This window comes from Salmo salar, chromosome ssa06, assembly GCF_905237065.1.
Source record: "Salmo salar chromosome ssa06, Ssal_v3.1, whole genome shotgun sequence".
NCBI lineage: Eukaryota > Metazoa > Chordata > Actinopteri > Salmoniformes > Salmonidae > Salmo > Salmo salar.
In genome coordinates, this window is record NC_059447.1 from 43158047 (window position 1) to 43171289 (window position 13243).

The 13243-nt window shown below is 41.1% G+C and overlaps 1 protein-coding gene across 3 annotated transcripts; it reads right to left on the reverse strand.

The window, feature by feature from the left end:
* Positions 1 to 49: 49 nt before the first annotated feature.
* LOC106607505 (MBT domain-containing protein 1) lies at positions 50 to 11825 on the reverse strand. 3 transcript variants are annotated; one of them, XM_014204511.2, is made up of 17 exons: positions 11636 to 11825; positions 10394 to 10595; positions 10017 to 10150; positions 8973 to 9087; positions 8666 to 8748; positions 7381 to 7498; positions 6951 to 7085; positions 6710 to 6798; positions 6231 to 6465; positions 5957 to 6012; positions 5749 to 5853; positions 5479 to 5626; positions 5221 to 5303; positions 4586 to 4820; positions 4263 to 4334; positions 3500 to 3694; positions 50 to 3256 (listed from the first exon to the last, which is right to left on the reverse strand). In XM_014204511.2, the coding sequence occupies exons 1-17, from the start codon at positions 11654 to 11656 to the stop codon at positions 3132 to 3134; spliced, it is 2151 nt and encodes a 716-aa protein (XP_014059986.1). In that variant the 5' UTR covers positions 11657 to 11825; the 3' UTR covers positions 50 to 3131. The 3 variants fall into 3 exon arrangements, with proteins under 3 accessions (XP_014059986.1, XP_014059987.1, XP_014059988.1); XM_014204512.2 differs by lacking the exon at positions 11636 to 11825 and adding an exon at positions 11006 to 11112; XM_014204513.2 differs by lacking the exon at positions 50 to 3256 and having other exon boundaries at positions 3500 to 4153.
* Positions 11826 to 13243: the final 1418 nt, after the last annotated feature.

The window sequence follows — 13243 nt, forward strand, 5'->3', positions numbered from 1 at the left end:
TAACGAAACAATGGACACTAGCTTCTCAATACTGTACTTTTATGCAGTGTAAAAAAAAGTTTTGAATAATTTATTTTACATTAATGCTTTTTCCACAAACATGCTGCAAGATTCATTAAAAATATTAAATGAAAGTAAACATCTAAATCTTCAAATACATCTTAACTTTTGTAGTTGATACACTATAGCTTAGTAAACTTCATGTTCACAGCACATTTACCATGGAAACCAAGGAACAAAAACTATATACTTGGATGCAGATTTTTTGTGTTTTGACAGTTAATTCATTACAAATCTTTCATTATAGTTGTATCCAAAATACAAGAAGAGAACTCTTTCTCCACTATGGTAACAGTTTCTGAAAATCATTTCATTCTTAAAAGGTTATGACTTTATCAAATATATATATATATATAGCACCAGAATACAAAGACAATATGATGAAGGGGTTTAACAATAGAAACAAGCACACAGACCTGTGTTAGTGCAAAGACCAACAGTTACACATAAACCAAGACCAACTAGTTAAGCACAAGAGGACAGGATGTTCACACTGCTGCATGCACATATTTTGGTTTTAACAAACACACCCTATAGTCTTGTTCTTTTATATTGATTATAATATTGATGAAATGCATTTCAAATCAATAAACGTCATGATCAGAATAGTGTAGCCCTATATTGAGTCCATTTGTGCGTTTATTTTTTTCTTCATTCAAATACCATGGATTCTCGTGTCTAACATTTGTGTTACAAGGACGACGGAGACAATGTTTGTCGCCTTAAAACAGTCATGCCATATATTAACATAATGTCATGTATATTTCCACCATTCGGTCTTTGATGCACAGTCTGAAGTTTGAGTGAAAGTACAGCTAAAAGCTTATGATCTCACTGTCTCCCAAACCTAATGTAGGGTGAAATTGAGGGGCATTTGCAACATATATGCCTCTTTACCATATATTTAGCTACTGTGTGCCTGTCAAACCTTGTTCATTATTATAACATTTAGGGTAAAATGTAACGTTAGGAGAGTACTGTGATAAGACGTTATTGCTTGACAGTGACCTTTGGCATCACCATGGTCACCTGAGCTGGTTTACACCAGCCAGCGCGTAAAATGTACATTTTCATTGAGACTGTAATACTAGTTTGAGTTTCACTCAGGACCAGACATTGAAACATACAGTAAGACAAAATCGACAGAGCTAACATTTAACTGAACATTTTTGCAAAAAAAGAAAAGTTCAAAACAAACACCGACACATTATCAAACAGTGACATACAGAAGGGTAATCCTACCTCTAGAGACAGAATATGACAAATCCACTTAAAATGGGACCGTGTATCACAATCAGATAGGTCTCTACATTAGTGAGATGGTTTACCAAGCGACACATTTACTTTAAGACCGATCTTGGACTGACACATTTTGTTAATACTGTTGACCACATCAATCTCTGAAGTCTAATTTCAGCATGCCAACAGCCAATGACAACACCTTTCTCAATAACCTTAACAAGGAAGAAGAAGCCTATAATACAATACGCTAAGATTTCCTGAGAGTAAATTGTCAACCTTACTGGTATATAAAGTGAGACAACGGAGTGCAGTCGTTAGTTTATATAGTATGTAAATTATAATCCCTCTTTAATTTCTTATATGGCACAAAATAAATCACCATATCATGTTTGTAAATTGGCTCTGTTATATACTGCATGCTTTGTTCATAAATACACATTTAACGTGATATTTTCTTTTACAAATCAATATTGACATTCATTTAATATCTCCCAATGAAAGGATGGCCTATGAAGAAAATGTATGATCATGAGTCAGTGAGTGTGACAATTTAGCCCAGGCCTACCAATCACTTACTAGGAAATATGCACACATAGCTGTCAAAGTGAATTAAATTGTAATGAAAAATCACCTTTACGTGTGGTTTGACCAGAATCTGAAAACCTTGCAACGGGAGATTACATTAAAGTTCTAAAAGAGGTAGAGCAAAAGGCATTATTATTAAGTTTATCTTTTACAAAGACAGTAAATTCTCTATTTAGATAAAACGGTTCTCATGTTGTTGATGGTAGTGATGAAACACAGCCCGACTATTACAGTGACTTGAATATTTCCTCTACTCATATTTATAGTGTCGCTCTGAGTTATGACATAATTCATGTAGAATAATGCTATACATTAGATATAAAACATTTCACATAGATCTCTATTACTTGACACAAGAGTCAAGGTTTGCATATCATTGTGTAGTAAACCGTGATAAAACTAAATATTATCACAGTGGATCACCTGTTTTTCATAGAGTAGAATTGTTTAGATTAGATTTTTTGTTGTTGCCTGCAATCAGATGGCCAAAAGGAGTAATATTTGTAAACATATTTTAAATAAGGCATGGTAAATATAGTGATAGAAAAGGGTCAACTAGAGATTTGGGGCTCTCCCACATTCTCCTTGGTAATGTCCCAGTGATAGCTGTAAATCATTATTGGCTATCACACAAATGGAACGCAAGATCCAGAGAATGTGGTAAGCTGCTCAAATCTTAGTAGAATGTGCAGAACTGGTATGAAGCTGATTGGTGGTGTTGCTACTTTATATCTGAGTGATTGTTTTATACCAGTAAGGTTTAGTCCATTCAATACCTACATACATACACCCTGTTTTTTGGAAAATTGGATTATGTATACTCACAAACATCACAGTTTATCCATCAAAAGATTACCCTACCTCAAAGTAACGAATACGAGAGATGCACAAAAAGATATCGGATTAGAAAAAAATCGTATAAAAACTTCTTTTTTTTGTTGAAGTACAAAAAACTGAACTGAAACGTAAAGTTATTGTCGTTCACGCACCTCTCTTTTTCCCTTTATTCTCTACACTCCTCTCCCCGTTTGCGCTGTCTGTTTGGAACTAGTCTTTGAGTCACTCTGTCCCAAGTCTCTATGGGCACAGCTTGGAGCCCCCTGGTGACCTTCCATGTTAATGTTGTGGGGATGCCACCCAGGGCCCATGGTCTCTGGTGCTGTGGAGGGAGAGGGAGGGGACTGGCTCCTTCTTGCCCCCAGGCTGGCCCTCCGTTGGTGGGTGCAGCAGTGCCCCATGGAGGCTCAGGTCTCCTGCTTGATGTAGTAGCTTCCGCCGGAGCCGTTGCTCTCCAGGTCGGAGGCTGTGCCCTGCGGGAAGGTGAACTCGTCTGCCTCCTGAACCTCCTCCTTCAGCTGCAGCGTCACCCCTTGGGAAAGGAAAGAGGGCCAGTATAGAAGTATGAAAATAAATAGGAAGGAGAGGATGAATTATAAAACTCAGGAGATAATGGAGCAAATAAGTTGCCTTGTTCAAGATTGTTGATGTTGAGATGGGGTAGAGTACTTGACCTACTACACCATTCTCTTTCAGTAGAGGACATCCCTACCCAACTACCAGGCTTAACATGGGTTTCTAATTTGAGTTCAGTTAGCAGGTTGGTTTAGGTTACCTGGCTTTCCATTGGGGCTGAGTTCCTGGGCTGCCGAGGAAGGCTGTGCAGTCCCAGGGGCAGATGCTGGCGTGGGAGGAGATGAGTAGTCTGGCGGGGTCATGTTCTCGTCTCCAGAAAGGTTCCTCTGGGGCACTCCACTCAATACCACCCCCGACAAACTCACTGGTCTCTTACCAATGGGGATCTTCCTCTCTAAAAACCAAGACAAAAGGTAAAATGGTTGATCAGCTCTTCTGTTACCTTCTCATGTTTTTTTTATGCCTTTGCTCTTTTGACGTGTGACTACTTAAGTGTTATTAATCATCAATAAGGTCAAATTCAAATCTATCTAGGTAAATATGTCTTAGAAATCTAAGTTATTCAGGAAAAGCTTGACGTAATGTCCGGCATGACTAACAAAGACCGAATGAACATATAGAAACCAAGCATACTATAAAAATATCTACATAATCAAATAATTGGTCTTTTATTGCAGGCATTGGAGAATTTTCTTTAGCCTGAGGTCTAATCCTCTAATAACAGCTTCACACTGGTACAAAAATGTATCCGGTGTAGGAGAGTTTTGACTTGGTTTCAATGCTCTGTTTTGGTGTGAATAGAGATGCCCGCAGAGTAAGAATCGTGAAGAGCCGTGGCGAGTGCAGCTTTGCCCTTAAATAGAGAAAGAAAGAGGGAAAGGGGAGTGTGCATTGGAGGAGGTGGAGGCACAGGGGCAGTAACGAGAGGGGGAGGGTGCAGGGGGAGGGGGCGGATGACCTACTTTTCTTTTGGCCTTTGTACTGCTGGGATTTCTTCTTCTGCTTTGTCACACTCGGAGGGAACTCTCTAGACGCTGGAAAAAAAGCACAAACCAGAGAACAACTCATTCATTCATACATTCGTGCAGCACAGCTCGTCTCAACTCATTCAAAAAAAAGCCAATGCTTTAGCTCATTTTTCCTACATTACTAGGATTCGTTTCAGATTAAAGGTTTGGTGTTAAAGTCGCAGTGTTTTGGTTATCTGAAGGTTTCTGTGTTTTGACTGTTTCTCTTGGTTGTTTTTGTTTGTGAATAAATGCTGAAAAATCCCAATAAAACTCACCGAGCACAGCTGGTGGCTGTAGCTGGTAGCCAGTCAGCTGACACCAGCCCACAGGGTAGAGGTCAGGTGATTCACAGTCCACCCACTGATCATACTCGTCCTCCCAGCCGTCAAAATGGATGCGCAGCAGTCTATGTACAATACGTGTCACTGTGGCAACACACACCAGCCGGGGCTCCATCAGGTCCACAGCCTCCAGCTTCATGCCAGGGCGGAACCCATGGTTTGGAACTTCCTTCAGAGTCAAGAAAGAGAAGGGGACATTCAGCAGGTGGACTCAGGGAATTTGTCATAACACTACAAATACAAGCATACGACGTTGTACATTGGTGGGCTACTAGTCTTAACTTCACTGCACTCAGATGCGCTTGGTCATCCTTATTTGGACTAATATCCTGTAACGACTACACTACTGAGAGAAATCAAGCAATTTGAAAAAGCCAAAGTGCAAAAACAATCCAACTTCAAATAGATGAAATCCAACAGGTGAAAAATGTAAAAAGGGTTACTCAGACAAGCAAGTAGTTGGTTTTGACAACAAATTCAGTCCAACTAACAGACTGAGAACAAAAGTAAAGAGCCAAAACGAGCTAACAGGCAAAATAGCTAGCAGACCAAAAGCTGAACAAGGTTACCTTGTTAAAGAGCTTCACCGGAGCTGCCACTGAACCCGTTTCCCTGAGGTAGTCAAACCATCTGAATGGGAGTTTTGTGTACCCTGCAGAAAAGACTTACTTATTGAGGCTACAAGTAACAGCAACTGGCTGGCCAATTTAAATAGCCACTGTGAGGTGAGAATCAGTGGTGTGCACTCTCTTGGTACTACAAATAAACTCAAATAGACAATTGTGATGATGCTTTTACCACACAATGTAATGCAATTCAGTATGTACCACGTGGAGGGGTGAGTTCAATTGTGTTGATTTCACAGAATCCAGCAGGAAAGATAGAGGGAGAGGTGGAGTGATAGCAGAACCAGTCAGAACCATCAGCCGCCTCGGAACCATCAATTCCGATCATGAGGTATCCATCCGCCAAGACCTGGAGGAAGAGAAGGCAGGGAGTGTGAATGTGCACAAATCTGTTACATGTGCAAGTTCATTTGTCTTTATTTCCCTCATTTCTCTGTCAGTCATATTTCTCATCACCATTATAAGGCTTACCTTTCTGACAGTAGCAACACAAATAGCTGATAGATTCAGAGGGTCAATAGCCTCCAGCTTCATGCCATCTTTAAACCACTCCCCACTCTGGTCAACATCCTTCACCTGAGAGAGATTGTGCCACGTATCAAACAAAATGTCAAGAGACCAGAAAAATCTTCGAATCAACTGAGTCAAGTGGCAGATTGAACCATTTATTTTAACTCACTTTCGCAAAAAGCTGTCCTGGGGCATCTACTTGGCCATCAAGTTTCTTTGAAACATCTGAAACAATAATATCATGAACATTTGAAACACCAAAATAAAGGAAGAGCCTTCGAATCAAATATAAATCATACGGAAACAACTAGAATCTTAAAGTGCCTGTAAGTGTTTCATCCATGTTGAACTTTTCAGGATCCTTAAACCTTAAGCAAATCTTTACACTTATGTGTAAGACCCGCGTGCCTAGTCCCGCGTGCCCTCCCCACTATGTCACTGACCAGATCTCTTGAAGCGGTGTCCAATGCCGCGGGACCAGCCGATGCTGTGTATCAGTGGGCTGTACATGTGGCACCAGAAGTCGTCCGAGCCGTCCTCGCACTCCTCGTAGACGAGCCGAAGCCGACCTCCGATCACCTGCTCTACCAGGGCCACCCGCGTCCGGCACAGATGAGTCTTATCCACCACCTCCACACGCATCAGTTTCTTAAAGGGGAACTGCATGCTCTGCTGCACCTGTGGAAGGGTGAGGAGGTGAAGATTCTACAAGGTTACTTGACAATCCTGTTAGGCATTATAGAATATGTCACTCTACAATAATACATGCAATGCATGTTTGTACTGGTAGTGCCATAAGGTTATTAGTGTTGCATTTGTGGAAATAATACAAGCATATTCATCTTCTCACATTGATATTTGATGCATGTTTGGACTATGAGTGAGGTGTTGGAGTGTCTTGTGATGTAGAGTTGTAGCTCACCTTGGTGGAGAAATCAATAGGTAGAGTCTTTGCTCCTGTTAGGCATTTCACAAGAAACGCTTTCCAGTTGGTGCACTTGTGCTGAATGGCTAAGGTGAAACAGTCAGACAACGTTTGGCAAAGATTAGAAATGATTCTCTCAAACCGGTCAGAAATGATAAATGACTGAACACTTGTAGCACAGCCTATATCCTTATCTTGGCAAAACAAAGTACAGTACTATTCCCTCTGTTAGTCTTACACTTGGGAGGAACCAGAGGCTTTCCTCCTGCTGCACACCACCCCACCGGGTGGATGTCAGGGACACAGATGTTACACCAGAAATCCCTGCCAGAGTCACCATCAAACCCCTCGTACCGTAGCAGTGCCTTAAAGCCTGTGGAGAGAAACACAATAATGTTTTAAAATTAGGAAAACCACTGAACCTTATTTGTGATTTTCAGATTCTTTTTTTCCTGAAATACCATTAAAAATCTAATCATAGGAGTATTGTGGATGAGAGATGTATCTATGTTTCCAAGCATTGTGTGTAGGCTACATCTAAGTGTAACATGTCTATGTGTAAACAGAGTTTGATGAAAACAATGAATGCAGAGAAAGTACACCGTCATCTAGGAGGCCAACCAGGTGCATTTTAGAGTGAAGAGGATTCTCTGGGGCTGCTTTGTTACCTGCTAATTTGATAACTCCTGCTATCCAGTACACTTTCATTGGCAGGCCGCTGTCTGTATTGGGCACCTCTACCCTCACCCCTTCTGCAAGGTCACCCCAAGAAGTTCCCATGGGAACCTAAGGCAGAGAAGACAACACATGCTGAACACAGAGAATGACATCATCACAATACAAATATGTCCACTCAAAAAGGACAGCTGTTAATTAAAACAACCAAACTCATCATGGCAAGCTAATATTCTTCATTGTCACATATCCTCACAATTAGTGCAGCTTCAATAATGTAAAAAACAACAAAAACGATGTTTTCATCACACTGTTTGATGGGTCAATGGAGATGAGGTACACTACCATTCAAAAGTTTGGGGTCACTTAGAAATGTCCTTGATTTTTAAAGAAAAGCAATTTTTTTGTCCATTAAAATAACATCAAATTGATCAGAAATACAGTGTAGACATTGTTAATGTTGTAAATGACTATTGTAGCTGGAAACTGCTGATTTTTAATGGAATATCTACATAGGCGTACAGAGGCCCATTTATCAGCAACCATCACTCCTGTGTTCCAATGGCACGTTGTGTTAGCTAATCCAAGTTTATCATTTTAAAAAGGCTAATTGATCATTAGGCAGCGTCAATTAGTCTTTTAAAATGATAAACTTGGATTAGCTAACACAACGTGGCATTGGAACACAGGAGTGATGGTTGCTAATAATGGGCCTCTGTACGCCTATGTAGATATTCCATTAAAATGTTTTTTTTTTTTATCTGCCGTTTCCAGCTACAATAGTCATTCACAACATAAACAATGTCTACACTGTATTTCTGATGAATTTGATGTTATTTTAATGGACAAAAAAAATGTGCTTTTCTTTCAAAAACAAGGACATTTCTAAGAGACCCCAAACTTTGGAATGGCAGTGTATATTCTAACATACTTGCTCTGTTGAGTTTCGTTGTACTGGAGCATAAAAAGTCTTACAGGGTTACAAATCAACACATTCTAATATCTAGAAGAATCTACTTCTTTATAACAAAACAAGAAAGGCGCAAGCTGAAATTCAATTACTTCGTATTTATTGTAATATTAGTCCCTTAATAAGCACTCATCATGAGAGGCAACCATAGATGCTTGCATCATTCATCCACTGAGCGTGATCTCTACTTTAAAAGTATAATGTCAGTTAAGATATACCATATTGGCTGTGTCTACATGTTCTGACTTCCATACACTGTCCCTTTTCATCAGCAACCCTTTGGAGTGTTTGAGCTGAGCGTTGCTTACATGTTTGAAACAGCCGACGGGTGCCCCGTTAATGTCGCCGGTGCCTATGTAGCGTCCCCAATCAAAGCCTTTCACAGGAATCACTGCAACCACCACAAGTATCGTCATGAGAGGTAGATAACAAAAGTCGACTACCTTATTATCGTCACCTTCTTTATTTACAGTGAGAAAGACATCATCTCAATCTAGTCCTAGTAGAATCATCCTTGAAGACTGTTGCACCTATACTGTAGTCATTGTAATTGTTGTCATTTGTAATTGGTAATAAATGCATTTCACATGTCATGAACTTTTACATGGAACTTACCTGTTTTTGACTTGACTTGATTCTGTTGGTTGGCTTGGTACTGGGCATAGGCAGCCAACTTCGCCATGAGAGGCTGCTTCTGTAATACTTTAGCCTTTTTCGTTGGTGGTTTACCCTTTGAAAATAATAATAAAGGAATGAATATTGAGAGAGATAGAAGAAGAAGCATACAAGCCAGGCAGGTTTCCTTTGTCCCAGGTTTATTCGACAAAATAAATCATTGCGACGTGTGTAAAGGAAACGGCAGATTATAGAATACATTTTCTAAAGATCAACAAATCAATCAAATCAATCAAACACCATTTGTATCAGTTCGACTGGGATGGATTTTTTTTCTGTCTAACTTTCTTTATTGCGACAAATTATGATGGAAACTGTTTTTTGAAAAGAGGATTGCCAAATAATTTTGAATGTTCGTGGGGCACATGATGTCGTCACGTAGCCCTAACAAAAACGATCCACTCAACATTTAATTCTAAATACCCATTGCTGACAAATTCTATTTTTTCACCGTTGCAATACGTTGGAACATGATAATTATTAGAATATGACAAATATTAGTAAATTATTGCAGTATATCCATGCTGGCTTTCGCGGGCTACCTGAGACATGAAACGCATAGCTGGGAGGGTATACAAGCTGTCAGCAATTTATTAATGCTCAATTTGCCTAAAAGGTTCATGTAAACACTTTAACCACTGCATTTGTATTCTTTTTTTGGTGTAACGTCAGTACGTCCAGACATTTTTAAATCGACAAGATAGTTAAATGGAAACTGTAGCAGGCAACTGTTGCATCTATTTTCTATACGGAAAAATGTTCTATACTTTCTAAATGTCAACAACACCAACAAAAATCACTGGACCAGTTAATGGAAACATAGCTACTTATAGATACACAGAGGATGATACACAGAGGAAGGAATTCTAATGAAATAAATACAGCCTGTTTTCACACCTTTTCAATGTCAATTCAACTTAAAATGGTGGTTATAGAGGAACATACAAGGACAATAGAAGTAGACTTAGTGCAGTTTGCTGTTACCTGCAGTCTGGCCAGTATGCTGGCTTTTTTAGAGTTGGATGAGTAACTCCTTGAACAGGATACACTGCAGAAGCGCTTGGTTTTGGAGTAGAAAGCATCTCTCACTCCAACCATCCCACACATCTCACAGGTGGCTGAGGAGAGTGAAACACACACACACACACACACACACACACACACACACACACACACACACACACACACACACACACACACACACACACACACACACACACACACGGAGGGATACCAAGGTGCGAGTACTGTTCAGTCGAAGAGATGGCCATATACTACAATGCTAAAATCTCAATTCAACCCTGTAATAACACCATCAGCGGCTATGTTCAATAGGCAGAGGCAGCCACAGTACTACTAACCCATTCCTGCCTTCCCATCGGGGTAGGTGTAGACCTGGCCGTTGGTCTTGATGATGGGCAGGCTGGCAGGGAGGGAGGGCACCTCTTCATCACTGTCCTCTGAGCTCGAGCTACTGCTGGAATCCTCACTGCAGCTGTCATAGCCATCGAACATCCCAAACGAGTCCCGCCTCTTCCTTTCTGAACGAACAGTCCGTTCAGCCTGTAGGAGAGAGAGGATTGTGTCAGTTAGAGCTAGCACAGCGCAGTCAATGCAGTCTCACTTACCCGCATGCCACAACAGGTGGTTGCTTTGCATGATAACCTACTGCTGATCATTTTTTCTGATAAAGGCAAAGCAATCACTGCATCCATAAACCTTGTTAGATAAGCCTACATATAGAGGCCCAAGAGAATATGTAACCTATGTGCAATGTTTCCATGCAACACGGACAGAATGAAGAGTGAAGGAGACTTTGAAAGTACAACATGTCAATTCAATAGCAACATACCAATTAATTAATCTATGAATAGCACTGCATTGAACCAACATGGAAATTGCTCAGAGCTCAACATGTTAACCAATTATAACCGTGACACCCACAACCACATATCTGGTGGTAGCTCACTTACCATTTTCACACTAAAACAAGTCTGTTCTCAGTGATCAAAACAGCGACAACATACAGCAAGCAAGCTACATGACAAACACTTTGCACTGCAGTAACAGATAGCTAATGTCATCGATGGTGCACCGCCCCCTTTCTATTCAGAACCTCTGTTGCCAAAGCACAACATTGAAATGACAGCTGCACGCACTGGCCCATGACCTGATATCCCCAGGAATTAAAGTCTGCAAGAGACCCCAATACAGCCGCAAAAATCACTGCAGTGCGGTCTATTTAATATGACGGGCCTGCCTTCTTGCAATTATTTGCTAGCCAGCTAACGTAACGTTAATGGTAGCTGCTGGATCTAGCCCGTTATTCAAGCGGAGAAGCTGCCCTAGAATGTTGGAGGATCGTTGAAGAAGCAGCACAACAGCATGCCAACAACAACGGCTAGCTTGATAAAACAATTGAAAAGCAGGCAATGCTGGAATAAAGCTGTCTGTTTTATTTTCTGCAGCTACAGTAACTATCTGGCACTACTAATGCCTAGCCTTGCTAGCTAAACTAGCTGCTGCAGTCTGACAACCACAACAAAGAAAGGGGAAATAAGATTACACCAGAAATTTACACAGAACACAATAATAGCGCTCACCGAATCTCTTGCGTTTTCCATCAGCCCTTCATGCGGAGCGTTTTCTGGTTTATCTTGATACAGTGGCGAGACAGTGAAGAGAGTAAAGTTAATGGTAACCTAATATGCAAAAACAACTCCACTAGCTAGCTAGCATAGCATATCAACAACATTATCATATTTCAAACACGCACGCGCGGAGTACAGACGATTTTTGCCAATTGGGCAAGAAATTCTTCTTCATCTATTTAGCATGCAGGTTTAGCCAAGTGAAATTACTTTACCGCCATCTACTGTACTGTATGCACATACGTACAGTAAAATGCATCAAAGTAAATACACTACATGGCTGAAAGTATGTCGACACCTGCTCGTCGAACATCTCATTCCAAAATTATGGGCATTAATATGGAGTTGGTCCCCCATTTGCTGCTATAACAGCCACCACTCTTCTGGGAAGGCTTTCCACTAGATGTTGGAACACAGCTGCAGGGACTTGCTTCCACTTAGCCACAAGCGCATTAGTGAGGTTGGGCACTGATTTTGGGCGATTAGGCCTGGCTCGCAGCCTGCGTTCCAATTCATCACAAAAGTTTTCTATGGGGTTGAGGTCAGGGCTCTGTGCTGGCCAGTCAAGTTCTTCCAAACCGATCCCGACAAACCATTTCTGTATGGACCTCACTTTGTGCATGGGGGCATTGCCATGCTGAAACAGGAAAGGGCCTTCCCCAAATTGTTGCCACAAAATTGGAAGCACAGAATCATCTAGAATGTCATAGTATGCTGTAGCGTTAAGATTTCCCTTCAGTGGAACTAAGGGGCCTAGCCCAAACATTGAAAAACAGCCCCAGACCATTATTCCTCCTCCACCAAACTTTATAGTCGGCACTATGCATTTGGCAGGTAGCGTTCTCCTGGAATCCGCTAAACACAGATTAATCTGTCGGACTGACAGATGTTGAAGCGTGATTCATCACTCCAGAAAATGCGTTTCCACTGCTCCAGAGTCCAATAGCGGCGAGTTTTACACCACTCCAGCCGAGGCTTGGCATTGTGCATGGTGATCTTGGGCTTGTGTGCGGCTGCTCGGCCATGGAAATCTATTTCATGAAGCTCCCAATGAACAGTTGTGATGACGTTGCTTCCAGAGGCAGTTTGGAACTCGGTAGTGAGTGTTGTAACCAAGGACAGACGATTTTTATGTGCTGCACACTTCAGCACTCGGCGGTCCCGATCTGTGAGCTTGTGTAGCCTACCACTTTTTGGCTGAGCCGTTGTTGCTCCTAGACGTTTCCACTTCACAATAACAGCACTTACAGTTGAACGGGGCAGCTCTAGCAAAGCAGACATTTGACAAACTGACTTGGTGGAAAGGTGCCATTTTATGACAGGGCCATGTTGAAAGTCACTGAACTCTTCAGTATGGGCCATTCTACTGCCAATGTTTGTCTATGGAGATTGCATGGCGGTGTGCTCTATTTTATACCCCTGTCAGGAACAAGTGTGGCTGAAATAGCCGAATCAACTAATTTGAAGGGGTGTCCACATACTTTTGTATACAGTCGTGGCCAAAAGTTTTGAGAATGACACAAATATTAATTTTCACTTTCTGCTGCCTCAGTTTGTATG